This window comes from Rhinatrema bivittatum, chromosome 1 (genome assembly GCF_901001135.1).
Source record: "Rhinatrema bivittatum chromosome 1, aRhiBiv1.1, whole genome shotgun sequence".
In the NCBI taxonomy this organism is placed as follows: Eukaryota; Metazoa; Chordata; class Amphibia; order Gymnophiona; family Rhinatrematidae; genus Rhinatrema; species Rhinatrema bivittatum.
Window position 1 is genome coordinate 226,889,773 of NC_042615.1, and position 25,960 is coordinate 226,915,732.

The 25,960-nt window shown below is 45.0% G+C and overlaps 1 protein-coding gene across 1 annotated transcript in view; it reads left to right on the forward strand.

The window, feature by feature from the left end:
- POLN (DNA polymerase nu) overlaps positions 1–25,960 on the forward strand; it is a 419,903-nt gene that overhangs the window by 289,639 nt on the left and 104,304 nt on the right. Inside the window, exons 19-20 of the mRNA XM_029592374.1 lie at positions 12,665–12,796; positions 20,823–20,933. Coding sequence (XP_029448234.1) covers positions 12,665–12,796; positions 20,823–20,933 — 243 coding nt within the window. The remainder of the gene's footprint in view (positions 1–12,664; positions 12,797–20,822; positions 20,934–25,960) is intronic.

Sequence of the window (25,960 nt, forward strand, 5' to 3'; positions counted from 1 at the left end):
CACAACAGCAGGAGAAACCTCCAGTTACCATAGCAGTTCTACACCCAGCTTCTGTGAGACCCCAAGAAAATTCTTTATCTCTACCTCCCATTGTAGGACTTGCTCCTAACTGCAGTCATAGTGAGCAAGAAGTCATGAATACCTCTGAATCCTTGTTGCAGTCCTTAGAGGGGTTGTCACAGCCCAAGAAATTGAACTTTGCCTGTTTGCAGGGTGCTAAGGAGGATGTCTGTACAGGAGTTCTAAGAAACACTGATTCCTTGAAACTCTTTGCAAGCCGGCCTAAAACAAATGACACCCTTAAAACTAACATGGCACTTGAGTCAGGGGAAAAAACTTTAACTTGTGTGGAATTACAATTTTAAACTCTGCAACTAAGACTGTAAAATCTGCAGAAACATTTCCAGCTAAAACAGGTATTGTCTCAGGGAAACACTTACTTAAAAAGACTACTCTGAATATCTCAGTTTTGTCTTCATTAACAGAGATTCTAGCTCCCAGGGAGTTAATTAAGCCAATATGTGAGCCTTTCCCCTCACCAGGTGTTTTGGAACAAGCAGCTAATTCCAACCGGTTTACAACCACAACTCTCTCCAAATTGAGCAACCGGTCCAGGGGGAAATCAAATCTGCCCAGGTACTGCATGTACTATTTTAAAACCTGTTTGCTTTATCTCCCTTCAGAATCAGCATGGTTTTGAGACCAACTCCAGTCCTGCTTCACTGATTCCAGATTTGGATATCATTGCCTCTTCATTCTCTGGTGGGTTTCCTGTTGATCCCAGGCCTCAGATGCAGCCCGAATATAAGGAAAAATCCTCTGTGATACCTACTAAATCTTCCTTAAAGGGGCAGCCCCGTCCAGATGTCTTACAGCAGAAAGCTCCCATCTCTGCTGTTCCAACTAATGGGGGCTTACCAAAAAGACACTCTCTGATCTCTCTCCACAACAAAGACACCCAGCTAATTCCCAAATAGCTCTGCAGAACTTTTCAGCATTGTTCAGGCTACTCCAGTTAAGACTTGCAGTTGTGCGCCCAGTCTTGCTACAGATGCATCCAGGCCAGTAAAGAGCTCCCAGCGTGAAAGAAACACTCCCTCTCCACCATGTGTCCTGCAGGGGAGGTTTGCACACTGCTACCATGACTTGCAGGAGGCGCCTGCATCAAACCAGTTCCTCCAGCAGGAGATGCCTGCACAAGGCCACCACGACCGGATGGAGGCGCCTGCACTCAGCCAGTTCTCTCAGCAACAGGCCCTTGCATTCTATCTACTGCCCCAGCAGGAGAAGCTTGTACACAGTCCTCACAACCAGCAGGAGGCGCATGCACTCAGCTAGTTCTACCTGCAGCAAACTCCTGCTTGCAACCTACCATCCAGAAAGAGGCATCTGTTCAGTTCCAGCCAAAACATCCCAGGAGGGGTCATGCCAGACATGATGCCCCCAGCCAATCCTGCAGCTCCAGGAGGAGCCTCAGCAACCTGGTCCAGTATGGGGCACTTTACCTCTACCAGCCAACCTAGAAGGGAGTGTCTGCTTTCTGCCCACCAGCCTAGAAGGGGGCGTCTGCTCTCAAACAGCCTGCCCAGCAGGGGCTACCTGCCCAAGACATTTCCAACCAGAAAGGGGCTCCTGTTCCACATCTCCCCAGCAGCTCCTGGGGGAGCTCAATTCTGTCACTCAGCTCCAGGGGGAACTTAAGTCTTCCATGCAGTCCCAGCAGCAGCCCAAGCCTGCTACACAGCTCCAGGAGGAGCCCCAGCGACCTTGTCCAGAAGGGGCGTCAGCTCTCTGCCTGCCAGCCCAGAAGGGGTGTCTGCTATCAACCAGCCTGCCTAGCATGGGACGCCTGCCCAAGACATTTCCAACCAGAAAGGAGCACCTGTTCCAAATCTGTCCAGCAGCTCCAGGGGCGGCTCAAGTCTGACACTCAGCTCCAGGGAAGCTCAAGCCAGTCGCCCTGCCCCAGGAGGCATCAAAGTCAGCTACCCAGCTCCAGGGGAAGACCAAACCAGTTATGCTACCTCAAAGGGGGTCCAAGCAACCTCATCCAATGGGAGGTGCCTGCTTTCAGCAAGTCCGCTTAACAAGAGAAATCTGTCCAGGCCAACCTGCAGCATCTTCCTTCAGCCAGTACCCCCTGAAAAGATGAGACCCAGGAGGAGAGGGTCCTAAAGGAGAGGGGTACTGTTGTGATTCCAGCCACTACGCGGCCTCCTCTCCACCACAGAACCCCACTGAGCCTGGCTCTGAACTGCTCTCCTGCATTGCCTGTGCTTCTGCCTCCATGCCAGCAGGGGACCTCCATGAGTTCATTCCCCTGGCTGACTAATCCCTTCTCGCCTGCCCATACAACACCCAGACTCCAACCCTACTTAACTCAGCCTCTCCCATGTCTCAATGCTTTGGCATAGAGTCCTTCTTGGCTCCCTGCTCTAGCCCTCTCTGCCTTGTGGCTTTCTCAAGTCATTCCTAGCCTTGTCTTGTGGCCTCCAGGCCTTCTGAATCCAGCCTTGCTTTTCCTTAGCACCTGGCCTCCAGGGCCTTCTGTTCCCAGCTTACCTTGGTCTTGCCTTGTGGTCATCTGGCCTTCTGTTCCAAGCCTTGCTCTGTAGCCTGAGGACCTTCTGGTTTCTTCCTTGCCTTGTGGCCTATTCTAGGCCTCTCTCTGATTCCTGAGCTGACCTTGCTTCTAGGTCTCTCTGTCTTGCTTTGTTTATGCTCCCTTCGGGCATTCTATGTTCCATGTTCTGTGTAGTCCTTGTCCTGGTTTGTCCTGTTTTGCCCTAGTCTGTCTTGCCCTGGTTCCTGTCTGTTCCAGCAATCCAGTTCCATGTATACCTGCATCCAGTTCCAAGCTTATCTCCACTCTGTTCTTGTGTTGCTGTACCACCCTTACCAGCACTCATCTCCTGTGTTCCAGTTCCACACTTACCTGCATCCAGCTCCACGCTTACCTCCACTCTCTTCCTGTGGTCTTGTACCACCCTTACCAGCACTCAGTTCCAGTGTTCCAGTTCCACGCTTACCTCACTCTGTTCCTGTGGTTCCAGTTCCACCCTTACTAGCACTCAGTTCCAGTATTCCTGTGCTCCAGCCTAGCCTGCACTTTGTTCTAGCATTCCAGCCTCACTGGACCATCCACATTCCATTTCAGTCCTGCACCACTCCAAGAGTTAGTGTCTACAACACCCCCTTTCCAGCTGCTCTTCATTCACAACAAAGCCTTTCTCTGAGTTCTCTATGATGTATAGGAAAATGTCCTAAGTCTTAGGCACAGATAGTGGATAGACCCTCTCATGTGGCGGCATTTTCCCTGGTTGTACCTCTGTAGGGCAATCATAGGTCTATTGAGGCAGAAGGGTTCTGCAGGCATCTTAAATAATACATCCAGTTAGGATGCATATTGCATATGCCCCCTGGAGCTCAGGATGTAAGTACATCTCTGAGAGAGGGAAGTGTGTAGGTGAAACCAGCTGATGCAGGAAATGCTGGAAACAGCCCTGACTCCAGGACTGTATGTCTCCTGTCGACCGATCCACCATGGGACCATGTCATTGGAGCCAGGATAATCTTAAGATCAGCAGGATAACTGAACGTCTGAGAACATGAATGAGATCTGTTCCTGATGCAAGAGAGGGTCAGAGGTCGCTTACAGCTATGATTTTCTCAGACAGTGATTTGCCATAGATCGAGGAGATGAGCAGAGGGTGAGACAAAGGATCCACTGGGAGATTTTGTTGACGGTCAAGATGTTCTGTGTGGGTCTGAAGGAATATCAGCACGACTATCTGAGAGAGAGGAGAATGACTAGAGAGACCTAGGTCTGCCTCTCCAACCAGCCCTGTGCACTGAGGTTTCCTGGTCTTACTTGTCATGCACCAATGTGATGCCCAGGCACCACATTGGTGCCTGGGCATCACATTGGTGCATGTCACAATAAAGGAGGAGATGTTGGCGTCATTCTTCTTCAGTAATTCAGGACTGGTCTACCTGCATAGGCTTCTCCAGAGAGAAGGAGATATTCACCTCCTTGAGATAGGATTCAGCACCCTTTTCTGACCTATGTGTTACACTTGCTGGCCATGGGAACCTGTGACTGGCCTCGCTCACCCAACTTCATTTTGGGCCTGCTCCGGGTCTCCTCATTTTGGCAGGGAGCTGCTGCCGCTGTTAACTGCAGTTTGCCATCACCTTACTTCCGCTGCTTCCTCCTCGGGAGCCCCGCCATCCCAACAGTTTCCTGCAAGGCTCCCTAGATGCGCACAAATGCCTCTTCGCAACATTCAAAGGGCCCGCGGTGGGAAAGTACCACCAGGTCCCGTGGATGACATCACTATCCTGGCATTACTTTAGGCAAGTTCCTGCCTACAGGCCTTGCCTTGCCAATGGGTCTCCTTGCTCTTTAGTGCTGGTGTTGCTTCCTGAGTTCCTTGCCTTTCCCTTTGTCTCTCGGATCACCTTGGCTTGACTTCGGACTGGATACTGACTATGAGATATGCTGCCTGCCTCCACCCTTGCCTGGAACCTGACCATGAGATACATTGCCTGTCTCATCCCTTGCTGGGGACCTGCTCTCTGAATCAGCAGCCTGTTCCTGAACTCGCCTACTCTCCAGCATCTCTCCTTCTCTGGGATTTCCTTCGCTGCAGAGGCCCCACATAAGTAGAGCCAGCCACGGTAACCAAGGACTCAACCTAAGGGGAACAAGGACTGGTAGTGGTGAAGCTCCAGTGGGGTCTCTGCTCCTCACCAGCCTCACCTACCAATGGTGGAGACCTGTGGGGCTCCTCCCCACAGTTAGCATCAACTTCCCCTCAGTCCAAGTGTCCACCAGTGCAACACTATGAGCCAGGCGTGGACTGGTACGGGATTGACCTCAGTGTTGTGGGGATTTTGCATCCCGTCATCCTTGATTGGAGTGGTTAAATCTTGCCAGAATACTACCATGAGACTTTTGTTGTTCCCGTGTAGTTCCGTTGCTAATGTCCGAAATTGGATCGCATATTGATCTACTGATTGTGATCCCTGGAGGAAGAGCAAAAGATTGGCCACAGCGGAGGAGGAATGGCCTAGTTCCTCAAAAACTCTACAGAAGTTTTCCATGAAAATGGATATGTTATTCATTGAAGGGTCGTTGCATCTGGTGAGAAGAGAGACGATGTAGGCTACCTTTGCCTGGTCAGAAGGATAGCTTGCAACCTGTAATGCAACACGATCTGACACTGGTTCAAGAAGCCTCTGCAGGACTTCGGATCCCTGCTGATTACTAGGGATGTGAATCGTTTTTCAACGATTAAAATTATCGTCCGATAATGTTTATATCGTCTTAAATCGTTATAGAACACGATACAATAGAAATTCTAACGATTTATCGTTAAAAATCGTTAAATCGTGTTAGTGCGCACTAACTCGAGTTAGTGCGCACTAACTCCCCGTTAGTGCGCACTAACTCGATTTAGTGCGCACTAACTGAAAATGATACAAATAAACACTTTCCAGGTCACTGAAGGTCAGTTAGGAATGAATATGTGTTCCTATTGGCTGGCTGCCCTCTTATCTATTGATGTTACCAAGGTTACCACTGAGGTGATGGTTGGGGGGATGGGAAATGGAACTGGAAACTAACGAACACCAACAGAAAATGAAACAAAGTGTTCACACTTCCCAGGTCAGTAAAGGTCACTTAGGAATGAATATGTATGTATGTATTCCTATTGGCTGGCTGTGCTCTTATCTATTGATGTTACCAATATGGTTGGGGGGATGTGAAATGGAAACAGTTGGAAGCTTGACAAAAAAAGTAATGTAATGATCAGCACTCACGTGACTAGAACTTGTTTGTTTATTATTTTTGTTAGCAGGCACCTGAAATGCTAGTGCATGTTGAATTTGCCAATCACTGTGCATTTTAGAAAGGTGGTCCTGGCTGGAACTGTACACAGTTCAAATATATGTAATTGATTGTTGGTAAGTGTATTTTTTAAGTAGCCACACTGGCACCAGTATGTTTACTTTTCCTCCTACTTAACTCACTAGCTCAGCTTTGTAAGAAGGGCTTCTCTGCTTGTGTGTTGTTTTTGTTTGGTGTGAGGAGAGCAGAAACATCAGATCTTTATTCAATCTACTACAGTCATCTCTTACAGTGCCCTATCCCTATTAATACCAGGAGTGTTGTGATCTTCCTGCACACAGTGCCCTAACCCTGATACCAGTCTGAGACAGCTCCCTCCCTGCATTACTAGGGAGAGGCTGGCTTCACAGACAGGGGGGAGCTGCCTGACCCTCACTCCTGACTTCCCCCATGTCCCAGCTAGTGAATGGTGTGTGGGTGAGGGGGGGGGGGGAGGATGGTGAAGTCTGAGACAGCTCCCTCCCTGCATTACTAGTGAGAGGCTGGCTTCACAGACAGGGGGGAGCTGCCTGACCCTCACTCCTGACTTCCCCCATGTCCCAGCTAGTGAATGGTGTGTGGGTGAGGGGGGGGGGAGGATGGTGAAGTCTGAGACAGCTCCCTCCCTGCATTACTAGTGAGAGGCTGGCTTCACAGACAGGGGGGAGCTGCCTGACCCTCACTCCTGACTTCCCCCATGTCCCAGCTAGTGAATGGTGTGTGGGTGAGGGGGGGGGGAGGATGGTGAAGTCTGAGACAGCTCCCTCCCTGCATTACTAGTGAGAGGCTGGCTTCACAGACAGGGGGGAGCTGCCTGACCCTCACTCCTGACTTCCCCCATGTCCCAGCTAGTGAATGGTGTGTGGGTGAGGGGGGGGGGGAGGATGGTGAAGTCTGAGACAGCTCCCTCCCTGCATTACTAGTGAGAGGCTGGCTTCACAGACAGGGGGAAGCTGCCTGACCCTCACTCCTGACTTCCCCCATGTCCCAGCTAGTGAATGGTGTGTGGGTGAGGGGGGGGGGAGGATGGTGAAGTCTGAGACAGCTCCCTCCCTGCATTACTAGTGAGAGGCTGGCTTCACAGACAGGGGGGAGCTGCCTGACCCTCACTCCTGACTTCCCCCATGTCCCAGCTAGTGAATGGTGTGTGGGTGAGGGGGGGGGGGGAGGATGGTGAAGTCTGAGACAGCTCCCTCCCTGCATTACTAGTGAGAGGCTGGCTTCACAGACAGGGGGGAGCTGCCTGACCCTCACTCCTGACTTCCCCCATGTCCCAGCTAGTGAATGGTGTGTGGGTGAGGGGGAGGGGAGGATGGTGAAGTCTGAGACAGCTCCCTCCCTGCATTACTAGTGAGAGGCTGGCTTCGCAGACAGGGGGAGCTGCCTGACCCTCACTCCTGACTTCCCCCATGTCCCAGCTAGTGAATGGTGTGTGGGTGAGGGGGGGGGAGGATGGTGAAGTCTGAGACAGCTCCCTCCCTGCATTACTAGTGAGAGGCTGGCTTCACAGACAGGGGGGAGCTGCCTGACCCTCACTCCTGACTTCCCCCATGTCCCAGCTAGTGAATGGTGTGTGGGTGAGGGGGGGGGGAGGATGGTGAAGTCTGAGACAGCTCCCTCCTTGCATTACTAGTGAGAGGCTGGCTTCACAGACAGGGGGGAGCTGCCTGACCCTCACTCCTGACTTCCCCCATGTCCCAGCTAGTGAATGGTGTGTGGGTGAGGGGGGGGGGTGGATGGTGAAGTCTGAGACAGCTCCCTCCCTGCATTACTAGTGAGAGGCTGGCTTCACAGACAGGGGGGAGCTGCCTGACCCTCACTCCTGACTTCCCCCATGTCCCAGCTAGTGAATGGTGTGTGGGTAAGGGGGGGGGGAGGATGGTGAAGTCTGAGACAGCTCCCTCCCTGCATTACTAGTGAGAGGCTGGCTTCACAGACAGGGGGGAGCTGCCTGACCCTCACTCCTCCGGGGTATTGTGATCTTCCTGCACACAGTGCCCTATCCCTGATACCAGGGGTGTTGTGATCTTCCTGCATGCAGTGCCCTATCCCTATTAATACCAGGAGTGTTGTGATCTTCCTGCATGCAGTGCCCTATCCCTATTAATACCAGGAGTGTTGTGATCTTCCTGCATGCAGTGCCCTATCCCTGATACCGGGATGTGTGCAAGAAGATCACAACACCCCCGGTATCAGGAATAGGGCACTGTGTGCAGGAAGATCACAACACCCCCAGTATCAGGAATAGGGCACTGTGTGCAGGAAGATCACAACACCCCTGGTATTAGGGATAGGGCACTGTGTGCAGGAAGATCACAACACTCCTGGTATTAATAGGGATAGGGTACTGTGTGCAGGAAGATCACAATACCCCTGGTATCAGGGTTAGGGCACAAGTTCTAGTCACATTGACTGATCACATTACTTCTTTTGTCAAGCTACCAACTGTTTCCATTTCCCATCCCCCATATACTGTCAGTAGGAAACTTGGTAACATGAATAAATAAGAGGGCAGCCAATAGGAATACATATTCATACCTAAACTGACCTGAAAAGTGTCAAATTGTATCATTTTCAGTTAGTGCGCACTAACTCCCAGTTAGTGCGCACTAACTCCCGTTAGTGCGCACTAACTCGAGTTAGTGCGCACTAATCGGAAAAAACGATTTTTAACGATTTTTTAACTAAAAAATCGTGCCTAAGACGATTTTCTTGCCCTGCCACACGATTTCTATCGTTAAGACGATATGGAAAACGATTCACATCCCTACTGATTACCACTTGCCTACAATTAGCAAATTTGGAGTCCTCTGGAACATCTCTAAATCTTAAAATCGCCCTTCATGACCTATTTTCCAAATCTTCCAGGTGATTAAGCAGCTCGTATTCATCTGCAGATGTTTATGGTGGGAGAGCTTAAAACTCACAAGCTCTGAGGTCTGGTCTTCCAGGCGTGCTCATGGCTTTCTGAGGACCAAGCCCACACACAACATGCGTTACAATATTCCTAATTTCATATATGTTCCAAGGGTCTTTTTGGCTTTTATGCAGGGTTTTATGGTTGACACTACTGCAGTACATGTAAATATAACATACATGTTGTTGTGATATTTTTATTTCAAAAGACTGTATTTTGAGTGTCCTTTTTCATGTAAAAACTTTTATAATAAATGCATAATTTGAAATTGTGCGTGTAGAGGGCCATGGTGAGGGGAAGGCTGGTTCTAAAGCTGTAAGATTCATTTAGGGTGCCTAATACCCTTGCACTGACCCTGATTAGAAAAAGAATACAAATAAAATGTAAAAAACAAAGCAAAAAAAAAACCAGAATGAGAAATGGCCAGCTGTGGCCCTGCTCAGCGGCACCATGTGGTGATGTGTGGGCTGGGTTCTTGCTCTTCCCCAGTGAAAAGAGGTGCCATGCGGTGATGCGATGGTGGGGGAGAAAGGGTGGGCGCATAGGAGACAACACATTCATTGGTCCCCGGGCGCTGGAGATCCTAGCTTCGCCTCTATACAATACACATGCGTATATAAGCTTACATGCAATGTATTGAAACCACATATATGAATGCATTGAACGCACATAATTTACCCACCCATTTTAAAATTATGCGTGCATATATTTTACGTGTGAAAGTAAAATAGAACTTAACTGTATAAGTTCCAATTGATGTGCATAAGTTGGTATATTTTATAACATGCTCGCGTCAATGAAATTACCAGTTTTATCAAATAGTTCACCAGTTTGCCCAGTCCTTCTCCAGGTCATCAAGACCCTCCTGGTTCTTCAGCCTGAACTCCCCCCAGTTCACCCAGACCTCCCACCCAGTCAGTAATACCCAACATCATGCCAGATAATTAGCAGATGTAAAAATATGCAAATTAGAAAATGTATGTGTGTGTAATGCCCCTTACTTCTCGAGTGGCGACCTCCTGACCTCAGGCTTCCCCGACATAGTTCTGGCAGCAGGCTTAATCCAGTTGCTCTGACTAGGAAGTAGACTGCAGCTCCTGAGTCTTTATAGGCCCTGCATTTAGGATTTCCTATGGGCGCTGGTTGATAACATCACCATTCTCCCTGGATTAGGTGAACCAGTGCCTCAGCAATAGTTCCCTCTAGATACCTCTGCCTAGATGTTGTCTTTGCTCCTGATCCTGACTCCTGTCCCTGCTGGTCTTCTTGCCTGTTTTCCAGTTCCTGCCTCCATTCCAGTTCTGCTTTTATCTACCCTGCTCTGCCTACCCTGCATATCCTTGCCTTTGGATTGTCCTCCCATTGCTGACCTTCAACATTGCTCTGCCTGAACTCTGCCAGTCCCGACCTCAGCTCACTCCTTGTCTCTGCCTAGTCTCTTTCTGCCCCAACCACAGCCTGCAAAACTCAGCTGCCCTTTGTTGGAGCCCAGTCTGTGCTTGCATGAACCAGGCTGCACCAATTCGTCAGTAGCCTAAGGGCTCACCTCCCTAAAGCGTGACAGCATGTAAGTGTCTCTTAAAATAGCAATGAATGTAACTGTTGGCCCCATCTAGGAACAACCCCTAGTCAGCTCCTTTTTTTGTATGTGTATCTGTGCATGCAAAAGTGAACATACATTGTGTATTTTGGACTTTTATAAAATATGGAATATTGAGTAGAGGCTACTTACATGCGACAGGCCAATTTTATGCGAGCAACCTTTTGAATATTCACCTCAAGTTACTAATACATTCTTACTGATTCTGAGGATCCAGGACTGAATCATCTGAAAAACATATAAAGACAGATTCAGGGAAAAGAATCAGAACGTATGGACAGTACATTCTGTTAAATTGAAAATGTTTGGTGTGCAATACTTATCTGATACTGTACATCATATTCTGAGGTTCCTGGAATACAAAAGAAATAAGGTTAATATATGTGTAAAGGTATATACATTTGGAGTCAGAATCTTGCAAGAGATGCTTTGGCAGGATGGAATTATTCAAGTTACCCTGCAGAGGGTTGGGATTACTGGGAAAGGTGATAGGGCCTTTCCCCCATTGTGTCCAGGTTATCATAGGTACACAGGAGAATATCTGCATCAGTCTTAACATCCATTCCCCCTGGCACCATGACAGGCAGGAAGCTTCTTTGATAAGGTCACATTAGCAATATTACAGAAGAAGCAATAACATGCTTTAGTAGTAGTTTAGATATGTGTAGAGAAAGAGAGAAAGATATCAAAGATGAACCCAAGGTTATGAGCTGAGGTAACCGGGAAAATGAGAGTGCCATTCACAGAAACAGATAAAGAAACTGTAAAAGTGATTTTGCAGGGGGAACACCTACCTAGAAAGCATGGGATTATAAATTCTTAGCAGAAGTCTAGTCCCCATACTAGTTATGTAAATCTATTAGTATTGACACCTTCCATTACTGTTGTGGTTTAGCAGTGTGCTGCAGCAGTCAAAAAAGCAAACAGAATGTTGGGAATTATTAGAAAGGGAATGGTGAATAAAACGGAAAATATCATAATGCCTCTGTATCGCTCCATGGTGAGACCGCACCTTGAATACTGTGTACAATTCTGGTCATCGCATCTCAAAAAAGATATAATTGCGATGGAGAAGGTACAGAGAAGGGCTACCAAAATGATAAGGGGAATGGAACAGCTCCCCTATGAGGAAAGACTAAAGAGGTTAGGACTTTTCAGCTTGGAGAAGAGACGGCTAAGGGGGGATATGATAGAGATGTTTAAAATCATGAGAGGTCTAGAACGGGTAGATGTGAATCGGTTATTTACTCTTTCGGATAATAGAAAGACTAGGGGGCACTCCATGAAGTTAGCATGGGGCACATTTAAAACTAATCGAAAAAGTTCTTTTTTACTCAACACACAATTAATCTCTGGAATTTGTTGCCAGAGAATGTGGTTAGTGCAGTTAGTATAGCTGTGTTTAAAAAAGGACTGGATAAGTTCTTGGAGGAGAAGTCCATTTCCTGCTATTAAGTTCACTTAGAGAATCGCCACTGCCATTAGCAATGGTAACATGGAATAGACTTAGTTTTTGGGTACTTGCCAGGTTCTTATGGCCTGGATTGGCCACTGTTGGAAACAGGATGCTGAGCTTGATGGACCCTTCTGACCCAGTATGGCATTTTCTTATGTAGCAGATTTTTCATATCCTCTTCTCTCAACTGCCTATTGAATGGCAGCTAAATTCAACTTCATTTTCAATGTGTATATAAAGTGAAAAATATACGGACAAAATAAATGTTTGTGTAAAACTAAAAGTGATTAGAACAGGATAATACAGTGGATCTGATCTTCCTTTCTCCATCCCAGCCAGGACTGGGGATGTTGCAGAAGCAGCGTTCACAGCTCACTTGGGGAAAGACTCGCAGACATTGCACAACAGACAAATTCAGGGCTCATGATTGCAGGATTCCAGAAGGAGCCCTGGTACATGGCCACCAGCTGAAGATTGTTAATGCGATGTCTGGGCTAAGTGAGCTAGGAGGGGATATAAAATAGGGATACAAATCCGCAGGTAGCTATGAAGGAAGACTTATGGTGCTGGATCCCAGCCCTGTTTCCAGTTGAGCTGAAAGTCCAAAGAAACCACAAGCCAGGAGGCAACTGCCAGGTCAAAAGAAAAAAAGACAGGATTAGGCAAGCAATATCTGTCTGACTAGTAATGAATGGAAAACTCATTCATATATAATACCTATTACTATAGATATGATGTCTCAATGAAGAAATCTTTGATTCACCATCTATTTAATGTCTTATCTTGCAAATTATTTAGGTAAGGAGCATCTTGCACAATGTCTGGGAATTAGCCCTCTTGAAGCCAGTCAATTTATAGAGAGCTTTCTAGAGAAATACAAGAAGGTGCGAGATTTTACACAGAAAACAATCCAGCAATGCCACAATAAAGGTAATATATGCAATCATTAAATTATTACAAAGGGCTAAAAGTGATATTAATCTAGACTAAGAATTTTTTTAAAGAGAATAATGCCATCTTTTACATGAAGTGTGTTAAACATTTAGGATGGCATAGGATTAGTTTATGCAGAATACTTTCTGAAATTCCATTTTTAAACAACTACTAAAATCAAAATATAATTATGTCATTTTTTTATTTACACATGGTTAAAATATGTTGAAAGATTTTCTAAAGTCTGGCATAGATTTTTCTCTGTATATATTCACTGGAGACAAGTAGATTACGTTGTGCTAACTTGATTAGTCAGTGTTACATTTCTATTTTCTATGCTTTAAAATATTATCTTACTTCATCTTGAAAAATAAAAGAATATGACCACTGTAATAGCAATTAAAGAAACACCTTGTTGGGACATATTTGATTCACTCAGTTTTATCAGGAATAGGAAACAAGTTAGACAGAGTACAGACAACTAAACATAAGACTAAACAAGAAGGAACAAGCAGATAGAATAAGAGAAAGACGAGAGTAAATAACAAGACTGTAAAGGTATAGTCCACAGAGTACATAGGGAGAGCAATTTTCAGTAGTAGCAAAGTGGGTGAAGATATGCATAAATGGGCACACCTAAGGTTATCCTTGTATTTTATAATAGCTGCAGTGGAAGCCGCACAACTTATAAAATACGTGTATCTCTGCCCCTTAACCTATGTATGTATGTTTGCAATTATGTACACATATTTTGTGTGCATGAAAGTTATGCACGTAACTTCCATGCCTACTTCTTCCACTTCCAGGATTGCATGCAAACATGAGCAAAGAAGCCCAACTTTTTTTTCCCACTGGAACCTTCAGCTGCTAGCTGAGCTATTTGTGTCAGAGAAGGGCTGCCTCTTCCCCATCCTTGACATCAAGCGTCAGCAGGAGAGGATAACCCAAGCCTGGCAGGCCCTCCTTTAGCACTATAATTGTTGGGCCTCCTGCCCTTAAGAGATAAGAGCCTTCAAAGAGATAGATGAAGGACAACTGTGTTTAGGCAAGGGAAAGAAGGAGGGCTGACGGAAACTAAGTGTAGAATTTGTATGCTTTATGCTTTTCTGCCTAAGATGGTGATGTATAAAGGAAAAAGACTGTACCAGATAAGGAGAAATCTGACAGGTGATCATATTCTGTGGAAGGCTGAAGGGACGTATACTTTTCAGTGTGCACTAGGCAACCTGGATGGCCAAAATGATCTCTCTCTGCCATCATTTACTATGTTCACAGAATGGAATGGCCTCCCACAGGAAGTACTAGAGAGAAAGCATGGCAGAAGCACAGTGGATCCACACATGCAAACAAGGCTGGTGCAAGGGAATTAGGCACCCTAGGTGACCCTTAGAGCCTTCGCTCCCCCTCCTCCCCACAGATCTCCCCACACACAATTAAAAGTTATGCATTTACAGTAGATTTTACAAGAAAAAGGAGATTCTTAGATAAAAATAATCACAACATATATATTTATATACACTACTGTGGTACAAAGCAGAAAACACTAGAAAAGAGATGCTTGGAACTCATAGGCCTATTATAAGTCTTTCTATTACTCTCCCTGGTTACAAGAGACCTGGTTACAAGAGGTCTCTTGTAACCAGGGAGAGTAATAGAAAGACTTATAATAGTATATTATTCCTCTCAATATCTGAACTTGTATTAGGTCTATTATAACTTGTATTTGGTATGAGCTTGGCCCTCAGAAAGTCATGAGTAAACTGTATTACAATTGCAATATACCAAAAGACTACTAACTGCCAGCACTCAAACAGTAGCAACCCTACCCATGAAAAGTCAATGCTGTAAATATTGCACCAGTTTATAAAATAAAAATACCATTACACCTCCAATTAGTAAAACAGAATAAGCCATGAAAAGTCATTACGTGCTGGAATTTGTTCTGATTTCTGATTTCCCTATTGCATTTCCTATTGCAAGACTATAAATACCTGCATGCAGGGGAGTAAGATCACGACTGGATCATCATGCCCTGTAAATCTGAAACCAGTTGGTAACCCTAGTCTGCAGTGGCTCTGAAACTGATGAGGCAGTGCTGTTGCTGTGTCTTGGCACACTCATGTACACTAAGCCTCCCTAGTATAGGTGCCTAACTTCATGTGAACACATTTCTCAGCTATGGTATCGGGATCCGCGACTCCGCCTTTAATGGTAGTCCCTCCGGCTATGCCTCTGCCTCCTTCTTCTGTGCCGGAGCCGGGGCTACTTGCTCCAAGTCTCCGAGAAGAACTGGACCGGATGGTTCAGGAAGCCATCGACAATGCGATGCAACGACCCCAGGTTCCTCTGGCACCGACACCAGTACTGATTGTGGAACCGACCCGATTCCAGCAGCGTTGGCACCGCTGCTCTCCAGGATGGAAGTGCTTATTGCTGCTTTTCCACCGATGGACCCCGGGTCACCGATGGCTCCGGTGCCCTCCCCGCTTACTCTGTCATCGGGAGGAGAAACACCGTTCCGCATCCCTCCATCGGGAGTTCTGCCTCAGCCATCGATGCCCATATGGCCATCGCCACCGATCCATCCATTGGTTCCAATATGTCCGTTGGCGCCACCGAGCCATCCATCGATGCCTGTACTGGTGCCTTCGATGCCTTCATCGGTGCCTTCAATTATTCCTTCGATTCCTTCGGAGCCTAGACCGGGACCTTCAGGTATCCCACCAACCCGTCCCCTTCTAGTTCCTAGAGGGACAGGTGCTGATCTCTATGATACCTGGACTGATGATTCCTCACCAGTCAGGGATGATTTGCCTTCACCACCTTCACCCACTAAAGTAGAAAGCATTCTCCTCCAGAGGACCTTTCCTTTATAAATATTGTGAAGGAAATGTCTGAATTGGTTCCCTTCCAATTACAGACTGAACAGGATGATAGGCATCAGATGATGGAGTTGCTGCAATTCCTGGATGCTCCCAAGGAAATAACCTCTATCCCTATCCACCAGGTTCTTCTGGATCTCCTCAAGAAGAACTGGGAACATCCTGGCTCCATTGCTCTAGTCCACAGAAAAGCTTACACTACCTTTTTGGTGCAGTCAGCTCCAGGTTTCCAAAAACCTCAATTGGATCACCAATCTGTGGTTGTAGAATCTGCACAGAAAAGAGCAAGGAGATCAAAACCTCACACTTCTTTTTCCCCTGGCAAGGAACAGAAGTTTCTAGATGCCATTGGTCACCGTGTCTTCCAGGGATCAATGCTCATCTCTCGAATTGCCGTTTATCAGCTCTATATGACCCAATATAATAGGGTCATATTTAAGCAACTACAAGACTTGACAGATTCCCTGCCTCAGCAATTTCAAGAGCAACTACAAACCCTAGTCACCAAGGGTTTTGAGGCAGGCAAGCATGAGATATGATCATCTTATGATATCTTTGACACTGCAACCAGGGTATCTGCAGCTGTTATCTCGGCAAGACGATGGGCCTGGCTCAAGTCTTCAGACCTTCACCCTGAAGTTCAGGACTGATTGTCCGACCTCCCCTGTGTAGGAGACAATCTGTTTGGCGAGCAGATTCAACGGACAGTGGCGGAACTAAAGGACCATCGTGAGACCCTAAGACAGCTCTTTCTGATGCCTTCAGAGTACTCTTCCAAACAGCCCTTCTGGAAGTACTCTAAGAAGTCATTCTTCTGCCCGAAGAAGTCCTACCCGCCACCAACCAGAACCCATTCTACGAGACCGTTTCAGAAAGCCCAGTCTCGTCAGACATGGAAACAACAGCCCCTCAGCCAGGCCCTGCTTCCGGTTTTTGACTCTCACATAGAGAGCAGCAGCAGTGGGAGGTTGATTGTGCCATTTCAACAACAGGTGCACTCAATCACCTCAGACCAGTGGGTCCTAGTGATAATTGCTCAAGGTTATCATCTGAACTTTCTCTCCATTCCACCGCACTCCCCACATCTACTGACGTGGAAAACATTTGACCACTCACTGCTCCTGGAGCAGGAGGTCTCCCTCCTTCTCCAGTCGAGAGCAATAGAACCAGTACCATACTCTCAATAAAGCCTAGGGTTCTATTCCCGGTACTTTCTAATCCCCAAAAAATCGGAAGGCGTTCGTCCAATTCTGGATCTACGTGCCCTCAACAAGTACCTCCAGAGAGAAAAGTTCAAAATGGTAACCTTGCGCTCTCTTCTTCCTCTTCTACAAAGAGGAGACTGGCTCTGCTCTCTAGACCTCCAGGACGCATACACTCATATTGTGATAATTCCATCTCATCGCAAATACCTGAGGTTTCTCGAGGCTCCAAGCACTATCAGTACCGAGTGCTTCCATTCGGCCTTGTGTCTGCACCACGAGTCTTCACAAAATGCCTCGTTGTAGTTGCAGCCTTCCTCAGGACTCAAGGTGTTCATGTCTACCCTTACCTAGACGATTGGTTAATCAGGGCTCCCACTCAGCAAGCTGCTCTGTCTTCCCTACATCTCACCTTACACACTCGGATTTCACTCGGATTTCTTGTCAATTACGACAAATCCTGCTTAGTCCCATCTCAAACCTTATCGTTCATTGGGGCAGACTTTCATTGGGGCAGACTTTCATTGGGGCAGACTTGGGGCAGGCTTTCCTGCCTCGACAGCGAGCTCTCACTCTTGTGTCTCTGGCACACCAGCTGCAGTCTCAACACTCCACGACTGCACATTGCTTTCTCATCCTCCTGGGACACATGGCGTCCTCAGACCAGGTCACCCAATAGCCCGCTTGGCCATGAGAGTCATGCAGTGGACTCTTAGGTCACAATGGACTCAATCCATTCAGCCCCTGTCGACCATTGTCCACGTAACTGACTCACTCTGTCTGTCTCTCGCCTGGTGGAAAGATCAGATCAGTCTCCTCCAGGGCTTGCCCTTCCAGGCTCCAGACCCTCAAATAACTCTCACCACCGATGCTTCCAACCTCGGATGGGGAGCCACGTGGCCGATCTGCTGACACAAGGATCTTGGTCTCCAGAGGAAGCCAAACACCAAATAAATTTCCTGGAGCTGCGAGCAATCACATATGCTCTCAGGGTATTTCACGGTCGCCTCTCCAATCAAGTCATCCTGATCCAGACGGACAACCAGGTGGCCATGTGGTACATCAACAAGGAGGGACAGGCTCCTACCTTCTGTGTCAGGAAGCTGCACAGATATGGGCGGAGGCCCTCTCCCACTCGATGTACCTCAGGGCCACCTACTTGCCGGGAGTGGACAATGTGTTGGCAGACAAGCTGAGTCGCACCTTTCAACCGCACGAGTGGTCTCTCAACCCCTCAGTAGCGAACTCGATCTTCCTCCAATGGGGTTATCCTCAAATAGACCTCTTTGCGTCACCTCAAAATCGCAAAGTAGACAACTTCTGCTCTCTCACTTGCAGCCAACACTATCAGCCAAGAGACACATTCTCCCTCTCATGGGCAACCGGTCTCCTATACACATTCCCTCCACTTCCACTTCTCTCGAAGACTCTCGTGAAGTTACGTCAGGACAAGGGAACCAAGATCCTGATAGCACCCCACTGGCCGCGCCAAGCGTGGTTTCCAATACTTCAGGATCTCTCCATTCGCAGGCACATTCCCTTGGGAAAAGACCCGCTTCTAATCACTCAAAACGATGGGTGCCTATGCCACCCCAATCTTCAAGCCTTGTCCCTGACGGCATGAATGTTGAAAGGTTAATCCTTCAGCCACTTAACCTTTCTGAACCAGTTTCCCGTGTCCTGATTCCTTCGCGGAAGCCTTCCACGAGAAACTCTTACTCTTACAAATGGAACAGGTTTACGTCATGGTGCTCTTCTCAGTCCCTTGACCCCTTTACCTGTCCAATCCCAAAGTTTCTAGACTATCTCTGGCACTTATCAGAGTCAGGTCTAAAATCTTCCTCCATCAGAATGCATGTCAGTGCGGTTGCCGCCTTCCATAAAGGTGTTGGGGATGTTCCTATTTCAGTACAACCCCTTGTAACACATTTTTTGAAGGGCTTGCTTCACCTCAAGCCTCCTCTACTTCCTCCGGCCCCTTCTTGGGACCTCAACCTAGTTTTGGGTCGGCTCATGAAACCACCATTCAAGCCTCTCCAATCCTGCGAATTTCGCTATCTCACATGGAAAGTGATTTTCCTTTTGGCAATCACTTCGGCTCACAGAGTTAGTGAGTTACAGGCCCTAGTTACCTATCCGCCTTACACTAAACTTCTGCAGGACCGGGCAGTACTCCACACTCACCCTAAGTTCTTACCTAAGGTAGTTTCAGAGTTTCATCTCAATCAATCCATTATACTACCTATTTTTTTTCCCAGGCCCCATTCCAATCGAGGAGAGCAGGCTCTGCATACCCTTGACTGTAAATGGGCTCTAGCATTCTACCTAGACCGTACAGCTGCCCATAGACAGAGCACTCAATTATTTGTCTCTTTCCATCCTATCAAATTGGGGACCCCTGTTGGCTGCAGGGTTAGTGCCATGCTGGGCATGCCCAGTAGGGGCCAGTCAAAGTTCTGGAAACTTTGACAGAAAGTGTTCCGTGTTTGGGCTCCATCCTGTGATGTCACCCATATGTGAGATCTAACATCCTGCTGTCCTGTGGGACATTTTTTGGAATGGACTTTTGCCATTTAATTTCAGATGAGTATCTCTCTATTATTGATGAGCTTTTGAAACTATAAGAAGACAGAGGTCCACATTATTATTTTTGCAAGTATTATTGCCTTATTGAGCCTGTAGTATTCATGCAAAATGGGTGATTTGCGATTATTACATCATAACCTATCCAGAAGGATTTGCAAGGACATCCATTGTGTGTGTGTGCGTCAGCTTCAGTTTATTGATATAGCTTTTATTGAAAATGAACTTTTTGGGTTCTATAAAACATAAAACTAAAAAAACTAAAAAATTGGTTCTGGTTTTAATAAATTAAATGGACCGTTGTACCCAAGTATGAGTTTGAATGATAGCCAAATTTATCGAGTTATAGGTCCTACAAATTGAGTTCCTTTTGACATATGTGGTTCATTACATGTGTATGAATTTTGACCAGTGATACCCTTTTCTTTTGATGTGTGTTTACAGTGTGAGGGTTCTGGAATACGTTTGGGCTTTTTTTGTAGTAACAAAACATGCCATAAACCTTATCCTGCATGGCAAGCAGTATGTCAGAGTGTTTTTCTTAGCCTCAGGCTGCCCCTCCCCCCTCTAAGGGTGATGCGGTCTTTCTGAACTTTGCTTGCTTGGTGGTCCCTGTCACTTACTTAGGATCTTAAGTTGTTGCCTCTCTGTGTACATTCTATATTTACACAGAAACTGACAAACAGGCACATCTGATAAGGTATCTTTCAGTGTATCAGGACAAAACCTCTTCATTTTCCATAGAGACAAGTTTTTAAAGTTCACCTGGACAAAGTTCCTTCTCTTGCTGTGACAGTGCCCTTTAGGAGCCTGTCAGAATTTAGCCTATACATGGCTATTATAATTCATAATTGGCGCATCAGTGGTAAACATGAGATATCTCCCTATAGGCCTCCCACACATAAAAGCAGAGGTACCCACACACACAGGCTCATACACACAGGCACACGCACAGGCAAAAACAGACATACGACAGAGGCACAGGCAGACACATGCACATGCACACAGACATACACAGGCAGAGATGCGCACACACAGGTGCAGGCACCCCCCTCACACATATGCACACACAAGCAGACACACAGTCATAGGCCCCTACAGGCACATACACACATCTGTACACACATACAGGCTGTTATAAACAAGACTACCTGAGCAATGCCAGGCACTTTTCACTAGTTATTGCATAAATAAACTAATATTTGGTTCCATATTATAATTTGCATCATATTCCAAATTATAGCAATTATTAGAAGCATGTTAGAGTTACTTAGAAAAAATGAATTTTCTGTTGTATACATTCCCAACTGTTGTAAAATAATCATCCCAATATAATGTTTTTCTCTTATAACAAAGGGCATGTGATTTCTATTATGGGACGTAGAAGACCTTTGCCTCAGATCAATGCACAGAACTATAGCCAACGTACTCAAGCAGAAAGACAGGCAGTTAATTTTGTGATTCAAGGTAAAGAAAAAAAATTGATAACTACAGTAAAGTCCTACGAAGTAAGAATAGAAAAAGAAAATGCTAAATTCAGTCCAAAAGACTGGATATCAGAATATCCAAAATTTGTAAATTTATAAATTAAAATAATTGAATGCGAATAACTCAAATACATATACATCTCTACTGTATGTTATGTTTTTAAATCTTTGTTTTATGTTATATTGTTCTACACTGCTCAGAGCTGTTCAAGAGAAGCAGTATAAATATTAATTATAAATAAAAATAAATAAACACCAAAGGAAAATTATGTAAAATACTTTTAAAAATCTCATATTCGCCCTTCTTTTTATTTGTCCATTCACATAAAAGATGGGGTACGTGTAGTGTCTTTTGGACAATGCAAGTTAGGCCAAAATAAAACCAAATTATTTCTGTCCTTTTAATAATAAAATGTTATTCTCCAAAAGTTAAACATCCTGACTAGTCATGCATATGAACACGACTCTTCTTTTGCCAACTCTTGAGTATTTACAAATTTCAAAAGTATTCCCATAACTTTTTTAAGATTTAGGATTCCAGTTGCACAGCACCTGTAATTTAAGGAAGCTGAAATTAAGGTTAAAGCATAATTTTATTGATTAATGATCACAAACACTTATCACTTTGATGAATGACAATGTGGATCACTTCTCAAATGCTAAAGTCTCAAGAATTTTTGACCACTGATGATAAAGATTGTACTTTAACCTCAGCTTCAATTTTTAATGAATTTCAAGTAGTATTCTAGCATTAAGCAATCTTGCCACAATTAATCACATAAACTCAAGTTACAGTAAGAAAATTTAAATTGCAGTACTCTCAGATCACTCTAACCAAGGGGACTTTATTCAAGTCATGAACAAATTACTGTCATTCAAGTAACCTGGTTACTGTATCATTTCAGTTTGCTAGGGTATGCCCTTCCAAATTTCAGAGTCTCAAATTATTCTAACCAGAAATTCAGCCAAACTGGGTAAGGAGACTTATTTAGGAGGGATTCAGTCCTGAGCCCCTTGTTGATTCAAGAAGTTGCCATGTCACACCATCCTTCTGGAGGTGAGATTTTGTTCTGAGTGATATAAAGGCCATAAAAAATTGGGTGACCAATAAAATTACCAATATTCAGTTGGACAAATAATCATGTACTACATCAAAAAGTAGGGCAAAATAGGATCCAACTGATTGCATTGCAAGGCTCTAAAGGTAACATAATAGATGAATGCATGTAAAGGTGAATTGGACCATCCATTCTGCCCTGTTATCTTCTTCTCTGTGGCTATACCATTTTCAATAGTTGAGTATATAAATTCCCATATGTAATCCTTTTTTCTCTCACGTGAAAGAGGCAAGGGTACTTCAGAGACTTAAGGGGCCATCATACATCCCTTTGCTAGGAAAGCACCACACAATACCAGGGCTGAATCCCTGACTGACTCTCCTAACCCTGACATGGATTCCTCAATGGAGAGAAGGATTTCGATTAAAACAGCTCCAAGAAGACACTGCACACAGTGTTTTGATGTCATTACAAAACAGTTCATATCAGAAAACGGCAAATGATGCAGTCTTTTAGCAGGAAAAGTCCTCCAAATAGAGACTGACATTTTACAAGGGGGATTTCTAATTCTTGTTGTTAGACCTTCCTTGGATCCCCTCACTCCTTCTCCTGGGGTTTAAGACTTTTTGACTCCCAAGGACCCTTTTTGATATGTGACTCTCCGATTCTTGAATCTTTCCTTATACAATTCTTTCCTTCCTCTTTTGAACTTCTGGATCACTGAATCAGAGCACCAGATGGGCAACACTCCTCTACTTCTTTATTTCTTTTCTATACAGCTCACATATCTCTCCTCTTGCACAAGATCTTTGTACATACTTGGAACATCAGATCAGGGTTCTCTTTCCTCCAGAGAAAGACTGACCCAGAGTGTGAGGGTTGCTCTCTCAGACTGGAACACTTACTGCTAGGAGAAATCAGAAGCACCACCACAGAGCCTGTTTGACCCTCTGTACTTACTATGGGAAGCCAGAGAAGGAAGGTTGCTTCTCTTAGGCAAGCAGGACAGAGATGAGTCACATAAGTGGGTAATGTCATCCAAGGTGCTGAAATGGATTGGATAAACCCTCTCAGAACTCATAAAACTCCATATGAGTCTCTTCAGTCTTTTTTCTTCCACTAGTGTGAAAGGACTTTTTTTTGGCTCTCTCTTCTAGCTGCTCATCATCTTTTTTGTTTCCTGATGGCTTTTTTACTTTCTTTGTTTAATCTTCATTAAATCTTTGTTTAATTTATTTATGGTACTTTTTGTAGACTCTCTTTAAAAAAGTTGAGTTTGATTTGGCCTTGGTCCTCTTCAAAATGGCAGACAAGAAGCTTGCGTTCAAGAGATGTCCCCATTGCTCTTTCAAAATGACACCATAACAGATGTCTCTGCTGTTTGGGGCCTCCCCATAATGTGCCAAATTGCACTGCCTATGCTCACATGAATACACATGTAATTCATGGCTTTTTAAAATCCACGTTGCACATCTCCACAATAGGCCATTGCTGTATTGGCCTCTCAGATTCTAGAGCAAAAGATTGAATCAAATAGTCTCCTGAATAGCTTCATGCAACAGGCCCAGCAGCAACTTGATCAAGTAAATGTATTACTACAGGCCTTGTCTCAATGCTTAGATCTGATACAAGCCTAATGTTTGGCCTCAGTCTCAACACCAGCTCTGGTGAATCCTGTACCGGCATCTCTCTGGACCATGGAATCCATGATACAACTTCCTCCACCTCTGAGGTATAGTGGTGACCCTAAGGGGTGCAGAAGGTTTCTTAATGTTTGCAAGATGCATTTTGAGTTACAGCTAGCCCGTATTTTTTCTGATCGTGTCAAGATTTCGTATAATCTCTCACTCTTGGATGGTCCTGCTCTAGCCTGGCTTCCCCTTTGAGGTAGCAAGATTACTTATTTCTCATTTCATTTCATTTATTAAAATGTATTAATCACTTAACACAAAAAAGGCTTAAGTGATTTACAATTTAAGTAAAATTCATAATAAAAACATAAATATCAAGATTTAAACATAAGACAGTTAAAAGACTAAATAAACAAACAAACATAAAAGATCACAAGCTGCAAAACCTAATAAAAGTCTGGCAAACCGTTATTAAGAAAATGCCTGCTTTAGTAAAAAGCTTTTTAAAAGAAGTCTAAATTTCTTGAGGCAATCTTGTAACCGGAGTACCATTAGGAAAGAGTTCCAAAAAATGGGTGCAGCAACCGAAAAAGCAGAGTCCCTTGTTACCGAGAGATGGGCGTGATGAATAGATGGAATATCCAGCAGTCCACGTTGAGAAGATCTCAATTCTTGTGATGGTTTATATATTTTTACAAGGCATTTGCCCTTGAACAAGAATTTGCACTTAATAAATTAAAGATAGTCATGCTGATTTTATAATGCATTCGTTGCTGGATTGGTAGCCACTTTAACTTTTCAAGTACAGGAGTGAATTGATCATTACATTTAACACCAGTGATCAATCTAGCAGCAGAGTTAAGAAGCAATTGTAATGAATATAAAGAATCAGTAGAAAGTCCAAAATAAAGATTATTGCAGTAGACAATGTGGGGGAAGATCATCGCACAAACAATAATGAGAAAATCTTGATAATGTAGAAGATAACATAAACCTGCTAATACACATAATTTAAAAAAAAAAAAAAAAAGCTCTGATTATAGATTTGATTTGTGGTTGAAAAGAAAGAGAAGGGTCAAATCAGACACCTAAACTTTTTATAGGGACATTAATAGGAAAAGTAAAGTTATCGATAGAAACAGAATCATACTGACAGATAGAATGAGTCCTATGAATCAATATAAACTCAGTTTTAGAAGTGTTTAGGGAAAGTTTGTTTTGATGTAGCCACTGTTTAACTGAGGAAATACAAAGCTGAAGATGTTCAAGGGTTATATCCCATGTAGGGTGTAAGCGAATGTAAAACTGAATGCCGTCGGCATATATTTTATATCCATTTGTAACATTGGCAAGGAGTTTTGAAATTAGAGCCAAGTGCAGGTTGAATAACACTGCTGACAAGGCAAAACTTTGAGGAACTTGGATAACTTCACACATCAATTTCGCCTGATTTTTGACCAACCCGGATGTGTCTCGTCCACTGCCACAGAATTCCTTCATAATCATCAAGGCCGTTGCTCAGTTGGCGAGTATACAGTAGAATTCCATACCCTAGCTTCTGAACTTGATTGGGGTGACAATAGCCAAACCACCATTTTCTGGCAAGGATTATCTGGGAGAATAAAAGATATCTAGAAGCGTGGGACCCTCCTCTATTCCTTGAAGCACTTGCTTTGGCTATGTGTATAGATCTGAGATTCCAGAAACAAGTCCGTGAGAGGAAGACCTCCCATCAGACCACTTCCGTGTATCCCAAGCCTCTGAATCTCTTGGACTTTGCATCAGAACCAGTGAGGGTCATTGTCTTCGAAGAGCCCATACAACTGGGCAATGTCCGACTTTTGGCAGATGAAAAACAAAGGCAAAGACAGCATAACCTCTGCCTTTACTGTCCAGCACAGGGATATTTTGTCAGACAGTGCCCTGAGAAACCTGGAAACTCTGGGAAAATATGACTAGTTGGGAGGGCAATTTTTCACCACCCTGCCCCCTCTCCACAACGAATGGAGCCAGTGTCCCTCAACTTTGGAAGACACTTAGTTCAAACTGAAGCCTTAATAGATACCAGAGTCAGAGACAACTTTATTCAGGACTCTCTGTTACACCAATGTGGCTGCCCTACTACCAGCTTGACTACTCCTTGTGTTATTTCTTCCATTTACAGAAAACCCTTACTTAGTCATGTGACTGTGGCAACCTTTTCCATCTCTATGAGGATAGGATCTTATCAAGAAAATCTTCAGTTCTACATGCTACCTAAGGCATCCAGTCCTCTTGTGCATAAGTTTCCCTGGCTTAGACTTCACCAACCATCCATC